Source organism: Sarcophilus harrisii, chromosome 2, assembly GCF_902635505.1.
Source record: "Sarcophilus harrisii chromosome 2, mSarHar1.11, whole genome shotgun sequence".
NCBI lineage: Eukaryota > Metazoa > Chordata > Mammalia > Dasyuromorphia > Dasyuridae > Sarcophilus > Sarcophilus harrisii.
The window spans coordinates 500,652,042-500,677,787 of record NC_045427.1 but is presented as its reverse complement, the minus strand read 5'-3'; the positions used below and the strand labels follow the sequence as shown (position 1 = coordinate 500,677,787).

Genomic DNA, 25,746 nt, shown 5'->3' with positions numbered 1-25,746 from the left:
CAGTTTAATCTGGAGTTCCTTCCAAAGACTAATCTTCTGTCCTTTCTCCTCCTTTTTAGGGTAGAGATGTTTGATCTCCCTCAGGAGGCAACTAACGAGAGGGGTCTTGGTTTAAGTGGTTTTGATTTTCTAATTAAGTAAGATTAGTAGAGGTAGTTGTGGCCCATAAAACAATTAACATTCCCTTATTGTCAGGGAGATGTAAGCTAAGCCACATTTGAAGTTTGGACCCAACTTTCTTCACCTGAAGCTAATCCTAAAGCTCCCCAAATACCCACCACCTTTCTTGCATCTCAGAAGAAATGTTCTTTCCCTTCTCATTGAAGGAAGGGCACTAGCCTTAACTGAAAGGGCCAGTCTGACTTGCTTTGTTAATTGTGCTTTGTTGCTAGTTACATGCATCACTGTTAATAAACTTATTGTGCATGGAGAAAGGTACCTATTTCCCCTTTTATTGTATTTTACTCCCCACAGGAAGCTTTTTCAAAATCCTTGGTGAGATATATTAAGAGTCCATATACTACAGAATTGTTGACTCTGTGAGAGGAAACAAGAAGACAGATTTGGTGTGGAGGTAGAATTAGACAAGAGTTTGGCAGCTCATTGGGGATGTGAGGTAAATGATATTGCTGTCAAGGATGACAGTGAAGTTCTGAGCCTATATAACTTGGGAGGATGGTGTTTGTATCAATTGAAGTAAGGAAGTTCAGGAGCGGTGGATTTCAGAGGAAAGATGTGTTATATTCTGGGCATGTTGCATTTGAGATTCATATTAGCATCTAGTTTGAAATGACCTGGGGATAGTGAAAATCCAGGGTAGCTAGGTGGGGCAGTCAATAGAATGCCAGGCCTAGCATCAGGAAGATTTGAATTGAAACTTGCCATAGACACTTATTAACCATGTGACCTTAGGCAAATGGTTTAAATCTGTTTGCCTCGGTTTCCTCATCTGTAAAATGAATTGGAGAAAGAAATGGCAAGCTGCTTCATTATCTTTGCCAAGAAAACCCTAGATGAGGTCACAAAGAGTAAGACATGACTGAAATGACAGAACAACAAAAAGTTGGAGATACGGAAATGGAACTCTGGAGAGAGATAAAGACTAGATACAGGAGTCATCTGTCTACATAGAGATAATCATTGAATCTATGGGAGTTGATGACTTTAGTTTATGTGAAAGGCAATAATGTATAATAAGGCTAGTTTGGAGCCATGCTGTGAAGAACATTAAATGCCAGCTCTTGAATTAATGGGTAGCTTCTAGAGTTGATTGCTATATATTTTAAGTTTAGTTTCAGATGAATTCTTAAATCTTACTGCTAAGGATTTTAATTCAGATCAATTTACAGCTGACTCTGGTTGCTACAGTTCAAAAATGGTCAAGTCTCATCTTTTTTTTCCTGTGTCTTTAAGTTTAGTAAAGGATAGTATTTTGAAACTGTGATATCACTTCCTCCATTGAAGTAGATTGCAGCTCCTTCATATCTTCTCATTCTATATAATTCTTATCCCATAGTACATCCATAGGGAGACTATTCATTGCTCTGGAGGTTTCCTCTCATTCATCTAAGATCTTAAAGGTCTAGAATCCCTTAGACTTTATGTGCTTTGTTCTTGTTCTTCTGTTCTTTGTTTATGAACAGCACACCTTGTTTTCAGGTCAAATGTGTTTTTGATAATATCTTTTATACAACTTTCTTACAAATCATCATAATTAACATGCTGTATATGTCATACTTACGTCCACTACAAATCATTCCATTGCCCTTTGGGTTGTTGGTAATTTTAATTCTTCTGTTATTGGAATGCCTCATTATTAGAAGAAATGTTTGTATTAAAGATGGGCTTTTGTAGCTGAAAACAGGTAGGGATTATTGGAAGTAATTTAAGTTTTTCAAATTCAGTCTGTCTTATTTTTTTTCCTCTTCCTCCTCAATTCTGAGCCTAGATTTTATTTCCAGTGCCTGTCCCAGATACAATACACATATTGTTGGACAAACTTGAGACACTGTCTGTACAGCTACAGGATTGGGCAAACAGTATATTTTTCATCCATTTTGTTTTGCCTGCACTGCAGTGGATTTCACTGAGAAGTCTTTATAGTGTTCTAGGGATCAAATAAGATGGGACCAGTGAATCCTTTTGTTTAAATTTTTTGTAGGATTTTTCCCTTGGCAATAGCAAACATATGAGGCAGATCATAGATCTAGAGTGGAAGGTACCTCGGAGTCCATCTAATTCACCCTCATTTTATATGTGTGCAAACTCTCTGAGGCTTGTGGAAATTATGGGAGTTACACTATGTAAGGTCACCCAGTTAGTAAAACTGTAGAGGAATGGTTGAAACTAGGTGTTCTGACTCCAGATCAAGAACATTTTTTTGTTAATATAATGGTATTTTATTTTTTTCCCCAGATACATGACAAGAAAAATTTTAGCATATTTATAAGATTTTGAGTTCCAAAGTTTTCTCTCTCTCTCCCCTCCCCTCTTCTGAAGAAGGTAGGCAGTGTGATCTAGTTTATACATGTGCTATCATATTTCCATGTTATTCATAGTTATGATAGAAGAAACAGATCAAAAGGAAAAAAAAAAAAGCAAAGAATTAAAGTAAGTGGAAACAATGTGCTTCAATCTACATTCCAAATCCATCAGTTCTTTATCTGGTTATGGACAGCATTTCCTTCATGAGTCCTTTGTACTTGTCTTGGATCATTATGTTACTGAGAAGAGCTGAATCAATCCTAATTGATCATCACACAGTATTGTTGATACTGTGCATGATGTTTTGCTGGTTCTGCTCATTTTTGCTTTGCATCAGTTTGTTCAAGTCTTTGAAATATGCCTATTCATCATTTCTTATTGCACAATAGTATTCCATTACATTCATATACCACAGATTATTCAGCCATTTCCCCAATTGATAAGCATTCTCTCAATTTCCAATGTTTTGCTACCACAAAAAGGACTGCTATAAATATTGAACTCTTATCTCCAAGGCTGGAGTTTGCATTTATCAAACACTAGGTTCCTTTTGTCCTCTTTCTCCTTTCATCCAGATTAAGTACTTTTTCCATAGTTTCACATGGCTTTTATGGTTTCATACCATTGAACAATGCTATTTTCATAATTGCAACTATTATAACTATATGTAATTTTAATGTTCTCATATTTAAAAGGTACCTTCAAAACTACATTTTGTGGTATTATGTCTGCTATTTTATCATAAAATGGAATCTTATTTTCTATGTTTTTTTTCCATTGTGTGATCATAAAAATATAGTTTATATAAAAAAGTTTGCAAAACCTTCCTTATACTCATAAATGAGGTATCTTCATAATACATGTCTGTTGCATTCTCACTGCAATTTTATGTATATGAGTAAATTAAGAGTTAGTAGTTGTTAATGTTTTAGTCTCTCTTTTTTGGCAAAAGAACCCTGTAGTCTTGGGGTGTTATATTGTTTGAGTGTCTTTAAATTAATCCCTGAGTTCCTTTAAAATTGAACTGTCTCTGTTAATGCTTTCTTGATTGGGTCTATCTATTCTTCACAAGTTCTTTTTTTTTTTTTTTTGTCATTGACACTTATATTATACATTAGGTATTAAGGTTCCATTTCTAATGAGAATAGTGTGATGATAAAAAAAAGATATTTATTCATGAGAATAAATGACTATAAAAATTCTGGATAAAACCTGTTCCATTTAATAACTGTTTTGTCCTATTTCCAGTTTCATCAATGAATATTCTTGGAATGATCTGGCTATCTGTCGAGTCATTTTCTCAACTGCATTGTGTTGTTTTGAAAAAAGTTTTGCTCATTGTTCTCAATAAGATTTTGCAAATAAGCTTGTACTCTAAACCAGTGTTAACTAACCTTGGTTATCCCTTCTCTCTGCTCAGCAGGGAAGTCCCATGTTTGAGGTCTTTCCAGGCCTTTGTGACTGCCTCATTTTAACTGTTTTGCATCAATTAAGAGTCATTGCCTTTACTCTTGACTATTTCCCATTTTAAAAGCATCAACAGCTTTTTAAATAGCTCTGTTTGGAAGTTTCATAACTGCATATAGTGCAGTTGGTGTTTACCAATTAATAATCTTGTGGGTAACTGAATGTGGATTAATGTCATTTCATGAAATAATTTCTTGTCTGTTTTAACTCATTTGTTTTGGACAAAGGTCACATTTTAAGTACCAACAATTAACATTTTGTAGATTGTCTAAAACAGGGGTCCTCAAACTTTTTAAATAGGGGGCCAGTTCACTGTCCCTCAGACTTTTGGAGGGCCAGACTATAGTAAAAACAAAAACTTTGTTTTGTGGGCCTTTAAATAAAGAAACTTCATAGCCCTGGGTGAGGGGGATAATCATCCTCAGCTGCCGCATCTGGCCGCGGGCTGTAGTTTGAGGACCCCTGATCTAAAACTATAATTCTTAGCATTTTATGTTTCCTTTTTTGATGCTTCACCATCCTCACTATAGAATGGAGATCATAGATGTATAGCTGGAAAGACCTTTGAGGTGATTGATAAATCTGATCCCTTTATCTTATAAATGGAGAACTGAGGTTCAGAGTTGTCTAGTCACCAGCTCAGGGCCTTATAAATAGTAAGTATCTAAGGCAAGATTCAAACCTCAGGCTTCTTGACTAAGGTCTAGTGTTTTATCCACTGTATCAAGACTTAAAACTCTTTCCTCCTGCAACCCCTTTTTGCCTAAGAAATTTTTATATGACTACGGGTATGTAGGTACATAAAATAGGCATACAAATCAAACATTAATTGATAATAAAACATTGTGACCCTCACATTCATTTACCAGGCCCCATACGGAGTCATGACCCACGGTTTTAGAAATTTTGTACTTTACTACGTGGTTGTTCAGGGCTTATGCATCTGTCTGTATATGGGCAGGATTGTCTTCACTTGACCAATATAATCCACAGTCACCTTCATAGAAAAAGCTTTTTCAATTTAGTCAAAACTTTTCAAAGCTGGGCTCTGCTAAAATAGCCTACAAAAATCACCTTTTTACTATGATGAAACATTGATGTTTGACTTCAGAAGGGATGAACCTTTTGGTCTACATTTTAAAGAACCGATATATACCTGCAGTTTTCTTTTACAACTAACTGTTTTATTTTGTAATGATTTCTAAACTTATATATTTATAAAAATATTTTTTTTTACAAAGAATTGTTATACTTTCTTTACTTTTCAGATTTTCCATCAGATATTGCTAATAAGTCTCTTTCAGAGAGTACTTCTACAATGCTTTGGAAATCAAAAGGAAGAAGGAGGAGATCATCCCATCCTACAGCAGAATCTTCTAGTGAGCAAGGGGCTAGTGAAGCTGACATTGATAGTGATAGTGGTTACTGTAGTCCCAAACACAGCAACAATCAAGCTACAATGATGACTTCCAGAAACACTGATTGTGGTACAATTAATGTATGTAACCGTTGCCTAGATTTATACACTTATTGAATGTAACTGTGATTAGATATTTACTTTCTCTAATAGTTGCTAATGGAAATGAGAGGGTGACAGTTGAACATTTATTTTAAATTGAATATATTTTTTCCTTTAAATTTATTAAAGTAATGAATAGAGGGAATTTTTTCTAAAATTGTAGTGAGTGTGCTATATTTATGGTGTGAAAGTTTTTCAAATTAAAAGTGGCAAACTAACATTTTTTCCCCCCTTATTTTCAGCTTGTGGAACCATCAATATGTTCAGGTATTTATCTAAGTATTCTGATACTATCATCTACTTGCTATTAATCTCCATGTTGTTTCATCCTTCTTGCTCCTTTTTCTTCATGCTCCTTCCTATGAGACTTGAAAATGGGGGAAAAAAATCCCCCCAAAAAACAAAGTCTCCAAAAAAGTTAATGTTAACTTAGATGTCTTTCCTGAGCAAATTAGAAAACTTAAAAGTGTATGGCAAGATACAATATGTGTTCAAAATAAGAATGTTATAAATTTTTTTTTCCAACTTTGAGAATTTCCCCAACTTTATTATATTCTATGCTTCAGAGTAAGTGTTTGACTTTGACATAGATTTTAACTTAATTATAAATATAAGACATATCTTTGCTCTTCTCTTTCCCCTACTCCTATCCCCCTGTTTTTCTTGTTTCTTTTTAAAAAATCTTTATCATCACTTGTAGGTGGGACAAGTTGGTCCAATGTGACTTCTCAGGCAACTCAGAAAAAACCTTGGATGGAAAAAAGTCAGCCGTTTTCTAGAGGTGGAAGGCAAACTGAGCAAAGGAATAATTCACAGGTAACTTCTATTTCATAATCATAGAATATGAATTGAAAGTCAGTGCTATCCCAAAATCCTATTTTTCCTATTTCTATTTTATTCCTCATAGAGATTCTTCCAAAACCAACTGTACTGCAGCCCTTCAAATTTATAGGTGATCTAGCCTTCTACTTTACTAAAAGATTGAGGCCTTTGAATGAAGAATATCATCTCAACATCTTCATTCATTCTTCTAGGTCAAAAAATGAAATGTTCTTACTCCTCACCTGATCTTATTATTATTTCCTACTAATTATAGAACTCTGATTCTTTATTCATCCCCTTTTTTTCTACTTGCATCTTTTAGATATTTTTTCCTCATTGGTTCTTTTCCAAGAGAGATTTCACAGATCCTCATATATTTTTTTATGTAAAAAATTTTTGCCTCTATTTTTATCTGTTGATTTTCTTGCCTCTATTTTTATCTGTTGATTTTCATCCATATGTTCTTAACTGTGCTTCCTTTTTTGATTCTTAGATTTCCTCCTCAATTAGATCTTCTTAATATACATACTGCTCTTCTCCTTTTTCCCTATTTCCTTTCCTTCCACTCCCATAATCTTATCATCATTTATTTTGGCTGAAACTTTTCTAGTCACATTCCAGTCATGAATCTTATATGATACTTAAGTTAAATTTTCTCCATATATTAGGACCCTTAGTAAATCTTGCTAATACCAATATTTATGTGTAGACAACTGAGGCCTAGGTTTTATTGTTGACTTCTTTTTTGGATTTATCCTCTGTAGATTTTAGCTTCAACTATTTTTCCTATATTTATAAAACTTTCTCCTTCACCTTTCCATTTTCAGTTTAAAGTTTGTTTGATTAGATTTGCAAGAATATCCTTATCAGTTATTGTTAGGTGCCATCCTTGTTTAGGAACTTGTTATATTCTTAGTCACAGGAAAGATTCTTTTCTGAAACCAATTTTTTGTTCCCAAATCTACTTTTTTCTTTTTTTTGATGAACAGAAATGATAGAAACAATGCGGGTACTCCTAAGGCCTTCAGGTTTTTTTTTACTCAAGACTTTGAAATATTTGACAATATTTTTTTAGATTGTGTTTTTTTTTTCTGAAAGTGCCTGATTGAATGGTGAGAACTGACTACTAGTAATCTCATTTGAAAAAGGTTTGGGTGGTTTTTAAAAAAATGCCTTGGGTTTACATGGGAAAGAAGCAGACTACCTTGGGAAGGTAGGAGACTTTTTTTTTTTTTTAATGAGATTTACAGATAACTGTTTCAGTAGCTTTCAGCAAGAAATTACTAATTACTGCTTTTTCCTGTGATCTTTATTGGATAATCTCTCTCCTAACATTATAGTATTACTTCTTGGATGAGAAGCAACTGCTTCTTTGAAAGAGTATAAAGCTCTTTTCTCTTTAAAGACAAGATAACATTTCTTTCCCTTCTTTATGTCTTCATTTTATCTGCAAAATACCATTTAAAATATCTCTTGTTTCTTATCTTCAGCACTTAACAACTTTTAACTTGTTCTAAGCTTTAGCATTCTCGACACCATTTTCATAGTACAGTACAGTGCTATGCTCTTTTTATTCCTTGTCAATTAATTCCCTTTGCTTCCATTTTATGTACAAGTATTTTTAAAACCAAAATTATTTAGTGAATTCCCTGCATGTTCACATTAGTTTTTAAATAGAACTTCTTTTTCTTTGCAAGAATTGTCAGTTTTTATTTTTTTTTAAATTTATTGAGGGTTCCATTTCTTTGGCTAGCTTTCTTTATAGAATTTTAGGTAGAGTGTTTTTACTTTAATTTGGAACTTTGAAAATTGAATATCCAAAATCTAGGGTGGGCATCAAACTCTACTCAACTTTCTCCTTACTGATTGTTATGAGCTTTAATATGGCATGGTCACTTCCTCCAGATGTTTTCATCATTTCTGCTTTAGCAGACAGTTTGTCCTTATTAGTAAAAATCAGTTCTCTTGCGTCCCCCTCCTGTCTTTAAGCAGAATTAATGCCACCTGGAACTTCTTTGTGTTAGGGGTTTAGGCTTTTAAAACCCCTGGCAACAGATGCTTATTGAATTGCTAAACTAATAACTAGCTTGAGGTGTAATAAACTTATCTAGAATTTTAAAATTGCATTTTCGTTTCTAAAGAAAAAAATCATATTTGTTGATGTTAATTGAGTGGTAAATTGCCTAGGTGATTTGTTTACCCGAATCTTTGATTTTGGTAAAACTTGAGATACTTAGGTATCATTACTATGAATTCATTCTTTTTTTTGGCTGAGACAATTGGGGTTAAGTGACTTGCTCAGGGTCACACAGCTAGGAAGTGTTAAGTGTCTGAGATCAGATTTGAACTCAGGTCCTCCTGACTTCAGGACTGGTGCTTTATTCACTGCACCACCTAGCTGCCCCTATGAACTCATTCTTGAAAACTGATCTGCAGTTACTTCTGTAAGAACAAATTATTATTGTTTATAGAAAATCTATTAGGCAAAGATCTATTTTTTAAAAAGCTAGAATTTTAAGTAACTCTTTAGTTTCTATTAACAAATAAATATTGGTAGAATGGCAGACTTGGGAAAATCCTCATGGTCTGTATTTTTTCCCAGTGTTGGAAGCTGATAAAGAATTCCTCCTGTAATCCAAGAAATCCATTCAGCTTTTTCTTGAAGATCTCAAATGGGGAGGTGGGAACCTACTACCTCCCAAGAGAGCCTTCTCTACTTTTGTGGATAGCTCTAATGTTAAGAATTTCTTCCTTAATGAAGCTTAAAATTACTCTTTGCAATTTCATCATTTGCTCTGGGTCTGTCTTCTGGGGCCAAGCAAAACAAGTCTAATTGTTTTTCATATAGTAGTCCTTTAAATACTTAAAAGATAAATGTCCTTTTCTTTTCTGTGATTGATAACCTTAGTTCGTCCAGCTGATTCCCAGATGGCATGGACTCAAGGTCTTTTACAATCTTGGGTACTCCTCTGATTAATCTCTAGCTTATCAATGTTATTCTTAAAATGTGGTACCAATAACTGAAAGAAATATTACAAGTGTGGTCTAATCATAACTATGTACCTTCCTAGTTTGGGACTCTTAATGCAACCTAAAGTTGTTGCCAGATCATTCTCTTGATTCATTGGGCTTGAGGGCCACTAAAACTGTCTAACAAACCCAAGTATTTTTTCTAACCTAAATGAAAGACCTTATTAACTCTCGTGTTTCATTGCCATATTTTAAAAGTGTATAAAGTGCCACAATTCCTACCTTCTTTACTAAGTTTTCCAGAAATGCAAAACTTCATTTTGGTTGTAGCAGCCTGCTAGAGAGAAAGCATATGAAGAGAAAGGAAATCATTGGAAAAGATATGAAATATAAGTCAGGCGAGGTTGGGAGAATTATAGTGTTCAAGTGAATATCACTTTGAATAGAATATTTCTAATATTGATACCTAAAAACTAGGTTCTGATTATTTTTATTTGTCTTTTTTCATCATTTATCATAGTAGTCAAATCATATGTCTTTGTTTTTCTGAAGAAGCTCTGTGCAATCCCTATTCTGACCTACTTTACTTTAGGCTTTATAATTTAACAACTAAGTTCATAGACATATTTTTAATATTGAATTTATGTTGTTCTATGTGTTTTGTCTCTACCAGGAAGAATTTATTTTGTGAAACTGAAAAATTAAATTTACAAAAAACTCATTACTTTAATATACTATATTTATCATAAACATTAATATTATAAATAACAATATGGTAATTGTAGATGTTTACCTTCATTGGTACATATATTTTCAGTTAAATGATTTTTATAAATGATATCTTCCATCTTTATTAGAAATTCTCAAACCTATAATATGATTAAATTTGATTTTTGCTTTTTAGAACCTTAGGCATCTCTACATGATGAAATGTTGGATTAAGACTTTGTGAAGAGGACCAATTTGTTATAAATCTATTATTTTTAAACTCATAGGCTCTAAGTTTTAGAAATGGAAGAAATCTTAGATGACATCTCATCCAAATTTTGTATTTTACAAGATGAGGCAGCTGAGTCCCAGAAAAATTAAATGACTTTCCCAGTGTCTCAGAGGTAGGAATAGATCCCAGGTAATTTCATGCTGTGTTTTGCAGTCCTTTTAACTCTGCTTTCTAGAGCCTGATATTTTCATTTGGCCCTTGTCATGTGTCTAAGCAGTTTAATGAGAGCCACATTTACCCTAGCAGAACTCCCAGATTGTGATTGTGTTGGCATATTCTTACTTTTAACATGACCGAGGCCTACAACACAAAGTTAGTATTCTTCTCGTCTTCACTCTTAGAAATAAGGACCAGCTTCTAAGAGTATAGTTTCGAAACCCTCATAAGCTTGCTTTCAGATTAAAGAATTCAAGGCATGTATTAAAGCATTTCCTCTCAAGGTCTTTCTTAGTCCAGTAATTGCACTGTTTAAGTTTAGTTAAAAGTTTTGTTAGCTGATGTAACCTAGAGACTACAGTTTTTAGTTCTTTAAAATTTTTCTAGATAAGGGAATGTATTTAACACAAATAAATTGAGTACTTCAAAAAAGGTGATCTGAAAATCGATGCTAATTTTAGATTTACTATTTATTTTGGCTCTGTTTAAACTGAGCATTTTGCTATATTGCAAACAAATTCATAGCATTTCACTTTATTGTGTTTTTGTGAAGAAGTTATTTTTATTATCAGCTTTCCTGTAAAGTCCAGATTTAAACAGAATTTTTTAAAAGTACAATTTAAAAATATTGGTGGTAGCGAATGTTGATAAGAGCATGTTAACATATATATGTTAATATTTATATTTGTGATTATTGTACTAAATTATTTTAAAAGTTTAGTATTATGAAATTTTAGTTTTTTGGGTTTTTTTGTTCTTGGAATTTGTTTAGGTTGGGTTCAGATGTCGTGGACATAGCACATCCTCAGAAAGAAGACAAAGTTTGCAAAAGAGACAAGACAATAAACCATTAAGCAGTCAATCTCACAGAGTAGAACCAAGTCCCGACCCATTATACTTTGAGGTATTGTCTTTTCCTTGTATGATATTAGTTATTTCTACCATGGAACATTTATTTTGAATCTTTTTTTTTTTTTTTTTTTTTTTTTGATTAATCTCTCAAGAATTGTTTAATTCTTGATACTTATTTCTCCAGTGCTTAATGTGACATCTGATGCAGAGGTAATTAAGTATACATTGATCAATTAATATTTTTGAATTTATTTCTTCTTTTAGATTTTAAGTTTCTTGTGGATAAGAGAATTACCTTTTTAGGATCAAAATGTTAGTGGTGGAAAGAACCTTAGATGTGAGAATGCATTTCCTCATTTTACAGATGAAAGGACTGAAACTCATAAAACATGCTTTTTGGATTCTAAATTCTGTATTCTTTCCATTATTTTATCTCTTTTTGTGTGTGTGTGTGTTGGTTCAAATTTTAAATACCACTTATACTTAATAGGCCAACACTATATTATTATGCCGTTAAAAAGTAAAACCACAACATTCCTTACTTGGAAATGACAAATAGGAACTAACTTTTAGTCTTTTTTGCAAAAACTGAACAAATGGTAGAAAGATGTTACAGGTATCATTTGAGATATGAAGGTTAATGCTGTTTACATTCCATTTTTTTCAGGTGGCTTCATGGCTATACCCCCAGTGGGTATGATAATGGATGGTGAAACTGAGAAGGGAAACTTAGAGCAGAACCATGTAAGAATAGTGCCAGAAAAAAAAAAGCCAGAGAAAGCACTTTCAGGAGAGAAGGTGGTCAACAATGTTAAGAAGGATAAGAATTGAAGAACAGGCTGTCAGATTTGGTGGTTAATATGGAAACTAAGGAGAAAACTCTGTAATTATTGAACGAGGTCAGAGGTAAAATTGCAGAGGATTTAGAGGGAGTTGAGAAGAGAAAGAAAGCTTTTTCAAGGAATTTGGCTATGATAAGAGAAAGATTCAGTGCTGCTAGTAGAGATAATAACTAGTAGATAGTAGGGAGTACTAAAGATTTTTTTCTTTTAAGATTGGGGATGGGGATGTTTGGAAGAAGAAGAGAAAAAATTAGTAGATTGAGAGAGATTGAAGAGAGAGAAGAGAAGAGATGAAAAGGAAGAAGAAAGGAGAGGAGATGAAGGTGAAGAGGAAAGAGAGGGAGTAGGAATGATTGAGGAGGGCAATTTGCTGAAGAAAATGTGAGGATTTGGGTTTTAAAGCATAGAAAAAGAGTTTGGTCTTGACATGGAGAAGGAACAGTAACTACTGATGGCTGGAGATATTTGATGTCATATCAAGGATGAGGATTTACAAGAGAAGGTTAAGGCGATATCAGAATTTTTAAAGCCCTGTGTTAAGCAGTGTCTTGCCTGTTTATTTCAATATTTGTTTAGGAAATTATGAGTAGAATTAAATGTGTTTCTTTTTCCAAATAATTTTTGCTTTAAGTCATCTAGTATTTATTAGCACACAGCATTTATTAGTAGTTTATTAAGCACCAAAAGTAGTAATTTTATACATAGAAGAATCAGGAGAGAGTGATGTCCTGAAAACCTAGAGAAGAATATCAAGGACAAGAGCGTAATTGAGTCCCAAAAGTGACAGAGAGGTCAAAGAGAATGAGGATTGAGAAGAGGCCATTGGATTTGGCAGCTAAGAATCATTGGCAGTTTTAGAGAGAGGTCTTTTGGTGGAACGATGAAGTTGGAAGCTAAATTGTAAAGGGTTAAGAGAATGAGAGGAGAAAAATTATTGTAGATAGCCATTTCAGGGAGGTTAGCCACAAAGGGCAGAACAGATAGAGGACGAAGAATCAAGTGAGGGTTTTTTAGTATGAGGGAGACATGTTTGTAGGCAGTAGTGAATGACCCAGGAGACAGAGAGTGAAGATAAGTAAGAGTAGAGATGACAGAAGTGGTAATTTGTTGAAGATGATAAGGTGGAATGGGATCACTTGAGCAGGTAGAGGTCTTTAGATTTAGACTGCCTCTTTAGGTGAGATGGGGTAAAAGCAAAAATAATGGCAAAATGCTTCTGAGTGATATGAAATGAAGAGGGAAGAAGCATGGATAGGACTTTGGCAGTGACTGAGGAGTGAATATGAGCAGGAAAAGTAGGGGTAAGGAAAGGAAAGCATTTTGGATAAAAGGAAAGGGCAGCAAAATTGTTAGATGGGAAAGCTCAGCATGTGTTCACATAAAAATAAATTCTATTTTGGATAAATTGTAGGATTGGGGGAGATAAAACAAAGTTAGGGCCACATTTTGTAGGGCCTTAAATTCTATGCTATATTTAGATATTTTTCATTTTGCCTTGGAAAGCCATTGAATGTCTTTGGGGAGTAGGAACTTTGTTTTAGGAAGATTATTGTGGTTACAGTATATAGGAAAGAAGACTCACATGAAGGAGGAACATGAAGGCAAATAGACTAGTGAAGAAACTGTTAAAATACACTTAGCTATAGGTAATGAGGATCCGAATAGTGGCAATATGATTGGGGAAAAAAAAACCTTAAGACTTTTTCAATACTCTTAAAGAATTAAAAAAATCTCCTAAATTGGTTTGTGCTCTTTTCAGTTTTTATTTTAAAATTTGTTACTTTGTTTTAGGATGAAGATGAATTTACAGAACTGAATGATACTGGAAGTGCTAAAGATGAAAACATTCAACAAAAAATTTCTGCAAAAGTGGTAAGACTGACACTTGGCTGTGATTTGTTCTTAAACATGAACAGAATATCAGAATTGTTTAACTAATGTTGATTTTATATATAGCTGTTAATGCAAGTATTAAATTCCCTTACCAAGCATATTTTATTTATTTATATTTATTCATTTTTTACATCTAATAGTATTTTATTTTTTCCAATTACATGTAAAGATAGTTTTCAGAGTTCATTGTTGCAAGATTTTGAGATCCAAATTTTTTTCTCCCTCATTCCCCAAGTCAGCAAGCAGTCTTGTTATTTATGTACATTCATTTTAAACATATTTCCATATTGGTCATGGTGTAAAAGAAAAATCAGAACAAAAGGGAAAAACCATGAGAAAGGAAGAAAAAAAAAGTGAAAATAGTATGTTTTGATTTGCATTCAGTCTTCTTAGTTCTTTCTCTAGATGTAGATGGTATTTTCCATCCTAAGTCTTTTAGAATTGTCTTGGATCACTGTATTGCTGAAAAGAGCTAATCCTGTCTTGCTGTACTACATACAACGTTCTCCTGGTTATGCTTACTTCATTCAGTATAGTTTCTTATAAAACAATAGTATTCTGTTACATTCATGTACCACAACTTATTCAGCTATTCCCCATTTGATGGGCATCCCCTCAATTTCCAATTCCTTGCTATCACAAAAAACTGCTGCAAACATTTTTGCACATGTGGGTCCTTTCTCTTTTTTTATGATTTCTTTGAGATTCAGACAAAGTAGTGGTACTGCCAGATCAAAGGATTTGCATAGTTTTAGGGCCCTTTGGGCATAGTTCTAAATTTCTCTCCAGAATAGTAGGATCAGTTTACAACTCCACCAACAATGTATTAGCAAGCATATTTTTTAAACTAGAATTTCATTAATAAAACAGATCAATTGTTTTTTACATATTAATATGAAGTATGTCTCCTTATGGTTGGCAAAGCTTATAAATCATATACTAGTTTCTTGACACTAATTTTAAAGTGGATTTTTATAGTCAACATTGATCTACAAAATATATAGAATTTTTTCACATTTATATATATTTGAAGTTAGAGATGGAAGATAGAATTGTCTCATAGTGTCATTATAAAAACTTATGTTTCAGAAAATATCTTGATAAACTATCTTAATTGTATCCATATTGATGCTTTGATTTATTGTAGCTGTATGTTATTTTAATCAATTTAATTTATAAGAAATAACTCTAGTAACAGATACCAAGACCATAAGTAATCCTTAAATATCCCATTCTTTTGTTTTTGTTTTTGTTTTGGAAATCTCAGTTGGATGACTTACCTGAAAATTCACCAATTAACATAGTTCAGACTCCAATTCCAATTACAACTTCGGTACCTAAACGTGCAAAAAGTCAAAAGAAAAAGGCTTTAGCAGCAGCACTTGCCACAGCTCAGGAGTATTCAGAAATCAGTATGGAACAAAAAAAAATACAGGTTTGTTAAAAAATAATTCTCACTTGTGGAATTTTAATACTTGACAAATACTAAGGAAAGAATAGTTGGGAGGGATATAATAAATATAACAGTCTTAAATTTAAATTTGCCACCATGTTATATTGTATATATAGGTAAACTTTTTTGTTCGTCTTGCAGGAAGCTTTATCAAAAGCAGCTGGCAAAAAGAGTAAGACTCCTGTACAGCTTGATTTAGGGGATATGTTAGCTGCTCTGGAAAAGCAACAGCAAGCAATGAAAGCTCGGCAAATCACTAATACCAGACCATTATCATACACAGGTGATAACATTTATGTAAAGGAAAGGATTTTGCTTTCATGATATGTAGTCAAGTGATGTCAGTATGTAGAAGTATTTAAATTTATGTGTGTTTATGTCTATGTATTTGTTTTTCAAGTATGCATTAACAGAATGTCCCAGAAACAAACTATTAGACTTTTGGGATGCTGCCTGTTTTTTTAAAAGTAATTCTAATAGATTGAAATCTCATATATTTTAAAATCATATTAATTTGGCCAAATTTAATTCTTCAATTAGGTGCAAGCTAACTGGTAATTTTATTTTATTTTATTTTATTTAATAGCCTTTTATTTACAGGATATATGCATGGGTAACTTTACATCATTAACAATTGCCAAACCTCTTGTTCCAATTTTTCACCTCTTACCCCCCACTCCCTCCCCCAGATGGCAGGATGACCTAACTGGTAATTTTAAATGCATTTTTTAACTATTGTGAAAAAATTAGCTTGCCTTCTATGAAACAATTGCTGTTATAAAATGTGTGTTCTAAATTTTGTACACCTATGTCTTAAATGAAATATCAACTGAGAGAATTAAAAAGGGTACTGGCATATTTGGTCATTGTTTTAAAACTTTGCCATATATTATTAATGAATTTTTTTTTCTCCTTTAATTTTTTTCTCCTTTTTTTTTTCCACTACCAAAAAATTATCATTGATATGAAATAGCATTTAAAAATTTTTTTAAATCCTTTTGTTCTTTGTACAGCAACCATTACTTAATAGCAAATTAAGTCATAGATAGTAGAACTGGACTAGGGTAGAATGTTTGAACATAGAATTTAGAACCTGTTTTTCTGTTTTATGTAGTCTTTGGATATGAGCCTTTGTTTTTAATATTTGATGGTTAAGTTAGCATTATATATATAAAATGTAAACAATAGCATGTTTACTACATATGTAATGGCATATATAATAACATGCGTAATTAGAACACAGAGCTTTATTTCTAGAGGACTAGAAAGATGAGTGATTTAGAAATGTTCATGTGCTAGATTTTATTCTAGGTCTTGAACATGTTTTATCCCAGGCATCCCCAAGAAAACTCAGTTTATTTCAGTAGATATTTATTAAATGCCCAATATATGTACTCACTGAAGGTATAATGACAAAAACAAAACAGCAAAGCTATGTGCCCTCAAGGAGCTTCTATTGTGCTACTGAGTGCTCTAGGTGCAGTTGGGGGAGATGCCAATGAGAACAGTGCAGAGAGAATTCAGTAGTGAGCAAGAAGATTGTAAGGTGGAGAGGAGTAGAGAGTTACAGTCTGGCATGGGCAGAGCTGTGGAGGTAGGAGATCAGGGAGTGCAGTGAACAGCATATCATCCAGGTAGACTGGAACCCAGATTTAAGAAGCACCATCTGCTCTGAGGCTCTGGGTTCCCTGGCTCTGGTTCTGAGGCTCTAGAACCCAGCCACCAGAGTTCTCTCTCCATTGACTTTTGGTATCTATTTTGTACTTAATTTTCTACACAGTGCCACTTCTCTCTAATAGAATATAAGCTCCTTGAGGGTTGGGGTTACCTCTTTGGTCCTTTTTGTCTCCAGTGCCTAGCATAGTATTTGGCATAGGGTAGGTATTTAATTCATTTTTGCTGGATTGAATCAAAGGGAATGGTTGATATACAGTGAGACTGAACAGGTAGACTCCTTTCACCTCTCAGGTGTCATCCTGCTGTCAGTAAAAAAAAATTCAAATAAAGAATTTTTCATATTGTTTCAAATATGAACATTGGAAGAAGACAGAGATTTAGTTTGGGGAGGAGGCTTTTCTGAAGGTTGATTTGGATGATTAAAAATAAAGAAAGTGTTAAATGGTTAATTTGGCATTAAATAGCTAGTCAGATTCAGGATTGCAAGAGTTGGGGCTAAAGAAAGCACAATGATAAGGGCAAGTTTTGTGGAGCCACAGGACAGGTTTTTTGTACTTTCTACCTCAGACTTCCCTGATTCTATTGGATTTTACACTTTTGTACCCATTTAGGAACACTTTTCTGAGTTGCCATATTGGTTTAGGATACTGGGCCTACAACATTTGTCTTGTTTTATTCTTTAAGAAATATGGATAAAAGCGTCAGTGGGTCAGGCTGCTTCCTATTGTCATTATCTGCCTTTTTTCCTCCCACCGGAAGAGGATGTTCTTGTTTTTGTAGTTTTGTCATTGGGAATTTTGAAAGCGTGTGAAACTAACTCCAGGAATGTTCTGTAGTGAAACTAATGTCCTTGTTTGTTTTCAGTAGTCAGTGCTGTTCCTTTACAGTCTAAAGATTCTGCCAACAGAAAGTCTTTAACCAAAAGTCAACCCTGTTTGGCCCCTCTTAACCCTTTGGACTCTACTTCTCCCAAAATAAAGAGAGGAAAAGAGAAAGAAATTGCAAAGCTTAAACGACCCACAGCACTTAAAAAGGTAAACCAGTTTTTTTTTTTTTTTTGGTCCGGACCTGTGGTTTTATGAGTGTAGAGACCCCCTAGAATGGAAACTCCTCCCTGAAAGTTTGTAGCTCACCTTTATCTTGGAGAGTTGCCCAACATTTTGACCAGTTAAGTAATTTGCCTTTGGTTACCTGCTCATATAGGCCAGAAGCCAAGTATTCCCTGATTCCTGACTCTTGTCAGGCCCTCTATCAGGCTATATTGCCTCTCACACTAATTCTGAGTATATATTTATTTGGATTAAATTACTTTTGGATTAATCCAATTCATTGGATTAAATAAAGTGATGATAATATTTCCAATCGATTTTTCTTAAATGTTTGCTTCTATATGTTGGCCATTTGATTTACAATTGGAGAAAATGGTGATAGCCAATTTTAATCCTGTCAGAATATAAGACTGGAAAGTTGGTGCTACTTTCTACAAGATTAAATAAATGGTAGAATACTAAGCATTCAAAAAGAACCTAAACTCTCTTCAATAGTATAATGAATTCTGGTGTAAAACTTATCCTACTTATGGAATATTTGTGCTGGTATTTCATGTTTAAATATGAATTTATTAGACATAATCAGTTACTACTGTAATATACATTCAGTTGGGAAAATTTCATATGATTTTTGAGGCCTTTAAAAATTTTTAAATATCATATGACATGCAGTGTTTCCTGACCAATATAAATTTCAATTGTCAGACACATTTTAAACTGTAGTTCCAGGTCCTTTTTTGGACTTTTATATTAAAATAATTTGAAAATTCATTTTTTTGGGGGGGGGTTATTTAGTAGAGTCTCCCTTCTTTGAGTGTATGTAACTTGTAAGTTTAAATTTCTAATGCAGTGCTATATCATATTTATAGAATTTTTTTTTTAATATTTATAGAATCTTGAAGTTAGAGGGAATTTATTTAGTTTAGCTCCTCACCCAATGAAGAAATCAGTTCTATAATATTTTCATTAGGTGCTTATCTAACTTCTGCATGAATACATCTTGTGTTAGATTGTTCAAGGTAGTTATTCTATTGTTTACCAAATCTAATTGTTAAAAATAACCTGAAGTCTGCCTCCTCTAAATTCTTCCTAATGGTTCAGACTTAGCCCTCTGGCCTCATCTAGGTCATCTTTCAAATACTTGAAGGCAGCTTTCAATTCTGGAAAGCAATGGTGCATTGTAGATGGCCTTGAAATTAGGAAATCCCAAGCTTTGAGTTTCACTTCTTGCATCCATACTGGCTCTGTAACCCTAGGCAAGATGCTTTACTTCTTAAATGGTTTAGTCATCTCCCTAAGGCTGTAAATTGCAGAGAAAATGTGAACTAGTATTGGAAAAGGGAGTTCCCTGTACCAATGAACTCACAGTTCCATTTTCTATTCTATCAATAGTCTTAAGAGTTTTATTCCTCAAGGTAAACAGTGTTTGATAAACATTGCACTTAGAACTTAGATTAGTCTTAGATTGGGATTCTTGTCTCATTTATCATATTATTTAGCAGTTTGCACTTATGGACAGCTCAAATAATCTTTCCGAAAATAGTATTGTTCTTCTATAAATGAGACTAATAATGGTTAGCCTGGTGTACTTGGTAGAATAGTTATTTGAATAAAGACACTTTATAATCTAAAAAATCAAATTCTTACATGTGTAAAATATTTTCATTGAACTTTTCTTGCATGAAATGTTTTTCTTGCCACTTGTTGTCATGTTCATTCTGCTGTGGATATGTTCCATTATGTCAATCTTTTTTAAAAATATGATTCCCAGAACTTATCACTGAATTTTGAAATATAATTTAACCAGTAGAATTTTACTTCTTTTAATTTAACCTTTCCTGTTGGAAATACTTGGGAGCTGTTGGAATACATGGGAGCCAACTGACAGTGGCTGCTAACCCAGACCTGCAGAGTGGACTTCCTCACGTAAGAGGATGATACAAGGAGACTGAGAAGTAGTTGCTGTTCTCTCACCTCTCTCATTGAGAGGCCTCTGCGTTGTCTGACCTCTTTCCTCTTCCCTCTGCCTCCAATTTATTCCCGGTCCTCCAACATACGGCGCCTGAATGTGGGGTATAAGAAGCATATGAATTATAAGAAGAACCAGAAATGTATGTGAGAAGGATCCTTCCGAGTTCCTTCGGTAACCTGTGGGGAAGGAAAGGAAGAAGAGTCCCTGTAAGACTTTTTTAGTTGGGGTAATTAAATGGGCCAACACATCAAAGGGCCGAGTCAGGAAACTGATGAGAGACTTAAATGCCTATTCTGACTACTGAATTGAAAGTTTGCCTCCATGATAAGATCAACACTGGCTACAACCATCCAGAGGTGATAGTGCTGCTTGCATTCCTCAGGGTGCAGACCATGCTGTGGGGGGAAAATAACAGCAAAAAACAAAAAATGGGGAATTGTTAAGGGACAGATCAATTCTTGTGTTAGATTGTTGAAGGTAGTTATTCTATTGTTTACCAAATTTAATTGTTAAAAATAACCTGAAGTCTGCCTCTTCTAAATTCTTCCTAATGGTTCAGACTTAGCCCTCTGGCCTCATCTAGGTCATCTTTCACACATCCACAGCTGTGGATCATAGCATTGGAAGGAGTTTCAGGGCAGCCTTTGCTGACACAGGCGTTGCGGACTGGGAATGAGATAATTTGGAGGCAGAGGGAAGAGAGAGAGGTCAGACAACGCAACGGCCTCTAGTCAGAGGGGTCAGAGAACAGCGACTGCCTTTCAGTCTCCTTGTATCATCCTCTCACAAGAGGAGATCCATTCTGCAGGTCTGTGTTGGATCTCCAGCAGCCACTGTCAGATGGCTCCCATGTATTCCAACAGCTCTCGAGTATTTCCAACATTTTCCAGCAACCATTTTGTATTTCTGTTTCTTAATGAGTCTATGGTCAACTCAAACACCCAGATCTATTTCATATGAACTATTGTGTTGTCAAGCTGATTCTTTTCTATTCTGTACTGTTATTTGCTTTTAGGTTATTCTCAAAGAGAGAGAGGAAAAGAAAGGGCGTTTTACTGTAGACCATAGTCTTCCGGGATCTGAGGAGCCAATAGAGATGCCCTTAGATTTTATTGAGGATTTACCACAGGAAACTGCCTCCCAGGAAGGTAAAGAATTTGATTTTTTTCTTTTTTTTGAAAAACGGAATTGTTTATAGTGCATTAAAAATTATTGAAGAGACCGTGTACACAGGTGCATAGTGGAGGCTAATTAGAGCATGTATCATATTGGATATTTACCTTTAAGACTGTGTATGATCTTTGATCCCTCTATACTGTCCTGGCTTATTTTCCATAGTTTTGAAAAATTACTTCTAATGATGGTTCATCTTCCATATATTTCATCAGGATTATCCTGTATACTGGATTTTACCATTCCCCTTTGAGAAATTCTTAGGACCATTAATTTATTCAGTATTTCAATAAATATTGCAACTTCCTTGGTATATTATTTGAACTTTAATTTACTCAACTGTAAGATTCCTCACGCCTGTAGCAGAGGCCATTTTGTTGTTTGTTGTTTATTTATTTTGATTTCATTGGTATAAGAAATTGACTGCTAGTATTTAGTAATGTTATTCAGTAATTGTTTTACAACTTAGAGTCTTAGAGAGTTAACCTAAAGCACCAAGACCTTCTGTGACTTAGCCGGCAGTATGTGTCAAAAGCAGAACTTTTATCCAGGTCTGTCTGACTCTGAGGCTATCTCTGTCCACTTTGACATATGTCCTTTCTTGTTCAAAGTTATTAGGCTTTAATGAGGTAAATTGGTGAAAATATTTTGAAACTGCTTTTATACTAAGCAGATTTAGGATATTAAGATATGCTAAATGCTATGGAAAATAAATTTGTAAGACATAGTCTTATCCTGGAAAGATATTAGAATTTATTAGGAAAGATGAGAAGATACTATAAAACATTACTGTAGGATTGGTTAAAAACAAAAGTGGGAAAAATTATGACTGATTTTGTGAATTTAGCCTTAATGGCTAAGTAAGTTAGAACTAAGAACTGAGAGACTATATAGGAATATGTGGTATTGCATTGGGTTTTTAGTTTCTACCTTTGATTATATATATCTAAAGAAAGAATACTGCCTGATAAAAATCAGCTAAATTCAGCGTTTTTAAGTGCAAAGGGTATTTCATATCTAAAGTTAAAGAAAAACATAGCCTGTGATATTTAAAATAAATAGAAGTAGCATGAGATATATATATATATACATACAGTGAGTATGAAATATGAAGAAAAAAGAAATATACACATGAAATATTACATGTACATACATACACATCTTTACTAAGTTAGATACATTAGGGCAGTGGTTAGCAAACTGCAGCCCATGGGCGAAATCTAGCCTTGCTACCTGTTGTCATACAACCTATATTCTAAGAACGTGTTTTAAATTTTTGAATAAAGTTGTGTTCTCTTTTTGCAGTGTTCCAGATGTTTAATGGTTTCAACTGTCTGATTAGTCTTTTTCCATTTGACTATTTAACTTTCTTGTTTAGCTTTCAAAGCTGAATTTTTCAGCTTGAAGGAAAGCTTATATTTTAATTATAAATAAAGTCATATGTGAAAATGTAAAACTATTTTTTTCATGGGCAGACAGTAGGCTAGATTTTGCTTATGGGCCATCGTCTGTTGACCCTTTTTTTAGAGTGTGGAGAAAAAGATGAGCAGTAGAAATAACCTGAAGTTTATAGGAAACAAAAACCTGTAGTCTCAAATGTCAGTGCACAAAGTGAGCAGCAGAGTGAATTTGAGATCCTAATGAAAGAAGGAAAATTTTGCTTCATTATTATCACTGAGACAGACTACAATACCGCTCTAGAAGGAGCTTAAAAGAGGACAAGATATGTAAAAACGGGGAAGAAGATGGAGAGGAGTAGAATAAATCCAGGAGTTAGATGGAGGAAACATACTGGAAAAACATACTGATGATCACTAGAGGCAGAAATGGAAGGAGTATTCTTATTGGAGGACCCATAAGATGAAAATAACTGATGAATTAAATAAACATTACAAGTCTGGCATGATATCATAATGATTAGAAATTTCCATTATTTAACATCTGCTGGAACATTTCTTTTCTGCCAAAGGTAGAGTAGCTAATAATTTCTCAGCTTGATTTAATGATAATTTCATCTTCCAAAAGGCAAGGGAAACAAAATAAGGAAATCATATTCTGAATTTGATCTTCAACAGCAGGAAAGAACTTATTGTTGAAGTGAAAATGATGGGAAATTTAAATGAGATGTCATAAAATTCTATCATAGAATTTGTGATAAAGAGAAAAGGGGAAGGCTGGGAATAGTCCGATTTTATATATATATATATATATATATGTATATATATATATATATCATAGTTTTGGGAAGGTTAGGTATCATCACATTGTTAAAAGAAAAGGATAAATAAGCTCTCATGACCTAAATTTCTACTGTGGAAGTCAGCCCAGAAATGATGAGAATCACTGAGCAATGAATTTCTAAAGATAATTACATTTAGAAAAGAATATGACAACAACAGAGAGTTATTAGTATGACTATCAGGAACAATACATACCAAACTTAACTGATTTCAGTTGTGTATTTGACAGTGTCACTAAACTGGTTAATCAAGGAAGAATGGTAATATTGTTTACATAGATTTTGTCAAAACATTTGACAGTCTTTCAAGTTATTACTTAAAAAGAAAGGAAGATATGGGCTACTTAGAAGAAGTTAGCTAGATTTGAAACCCATTGAACTCCCAATTCCAAAATGCGGCATTAATGACAATGTTAGTAATGATAATAATGGACATTTATAGTACTTTAAAGTTTGCAGAGCTTTACAGAATTTATTTTATTTGAGCCTCACAGCAACCTTGTGAGATAGGTATGATTATTACCTATATTTCACATACGAGGACACTGAGACCTTTAGAAGTTAAACAACTTGGTTATATTCACACAGTGTGATTTGAACTTAAGTCTCCGATTGAAATTCTGCCCACTATACAATGCTTTCTCAATTTTCTAGCAGGTTTCCAGTGGTATGACCTAGGAATCTTGCTTGGTCATAGACTGTTTAAAATTGTATTCCCTGGGGCAGCTAGGTGGCACAGTCGTTAGCACCAGCCCTGAAGTCAGGAGGACCTGAGTTCAAATTTGGTCTCAAACACTTAACACTGCCTAACTGTGTGACCCTAGGCAACTCATTTAACCCCAATTGCCTCAGGAAAAAAAATAAAATTGTATTCACTGGCTTGAGATAATGGCAAAGAGACTTAAGTGAAAATTGGCAAAGTGCAACTAGCTCATACACTTGATAAAATTCTTTTTTTTTTTTAAATTTTTTTTTTTACTTGATAAAATTCTTGATCTTGACAGGTTTAAATTGGGCCAGAATAGATAAGTTGAGTTTAATAGGGATGAGTTTAAAGTCTTATACTTGGGTTAAAAAAATCAGTTTCACAAGTATAAAATTGAAGGAAATAGCATAGCTAGATAGTAGTTCATATGAAGAAGATCTGGATCTCTTAGTGTACTGCCAGCTCAGTACAAATGACCATGTAATAAGAGGAGCCAAGAAAGATAATGCATTCTTAGGGAACATCAAGAAAGGCCTGGGATTAGGGAGGTGATAATGCTCTGTACTTTGCCCTGATCAGACCTTATCTAGAATGTTGTACTCAGTTCTGGGTGCTGTCTTTCTCTCAAAGAAAAATAAATCTTGAAAAGGATAAACCAGAATGGTTTTAGATTATTAATGAATCCATAAAATCCACTTATGAGACACTATGTGTCAGGCATTATGCTAATTTAGCACTAGATAAACAGGAATAATAAACACTGAGACAGTTTTTGTCCTCCAGGAGCATTCTAATAGAGGAAGGCAATATGTAGGGAAATGGTAGACAAGAAAAGGGTTCAGTCTGGTGAAATATAGCGGGGTAGTGAGTTGACCCATTGACACTTTCTTTGGAGCAAGAGATGAAAAACTAGTGGGAATGGAATTGGGGATGCATCTACAATTACAGGACAAGTAATAAAATGGCATGATTGAATGGCTGGATGGGATGTAAGGTATGGGCATTATGCTGCCCAAAGATTAGCTGAATAATTAAGGTTATTTAATTTGAAGAAGAGAAAACCAGTGAGGGATATGAAAGCTGTTTACAATTATGTGAAGGATTGTGACATAGAAAGATATGTTATATTGTCCTTCTGGACCTCATGAAATAGAAATAGGAACTATGAGTGAAAGTTGTAAAAAGAAATATTTAGGCTTCCTACCAATTAGTTTTATCTAAAAGTGGAAGGGACTACCACAAGAATTAATGGATTGCCCTTATTGAAGTCTTCAAGCGAGGCAAGATGATTGCTTATTGGGTAGGTTTTCCCAGTTTTCTTACTTTACTTTTCTTCCTACACTGTAGAAGTACAATGACCTCTTTGCTGTTCCTCATATAAGGGAATTCTACTTATCAGCTCCATGCCTTTTCACTGAATGTATCTCATGCCTCAGATACTTTCTTTCATTGTTTACATCTCTTAGTTTCCC

At 33.9% G+C, this 25,746-nt stretch overlaps 1 protein-coding gene across 3 annotated transcripts in view; it reads left to right on the top strand.

Annotated features, from left to right (window-relative positions):
• SECISBP2L (SECIS binding protein 2 like) overlaps positions 1-25,746 on the top strand; it is a 79,681-nt gene that overhangs the window by 15,109 nt on the left and 38,826 nt on the right. For 2 of the 3 annotated variants that reach the window (XM_031955168.1, XM_031955167.1), the window contains exons 5-13: positions 5,220-5,449; positions 5,713-5,737; positions 6,171-6,286; positions 11,191-11,322; positions 13,904-13,984; positions 15,273-15,440; positions 15,600-15,741; positions 18,000-18,169; positions 21,172-21,304. In XM_031955168.1, the coding sequence (XP_031811028.1) occupies positions 5,220-5,449; positions 5,713-5,737; positions 6,171-6,286; positions 11,191-11,322; positions 13,904-13,984; positions 15,273-15,440; positions 15,600-15,741; positions 18,000-18,169; positions 21,172-21,304 (1,197 nt within the window). The remainder of the gene's footprint in view (positions 1-5,219; positions 5,450-5,712; positions 5,738-6,170; positions 6,287-11,190; positions 11,323-13,903; positions 13,985-15,272; positions 15,441-15,599; positions 15,742-17,999; positions 18,170-21,171; positions 21,305-25,746) is intronic. The other variant, XM_031955170.1, reaches the window with a different exon arrangement.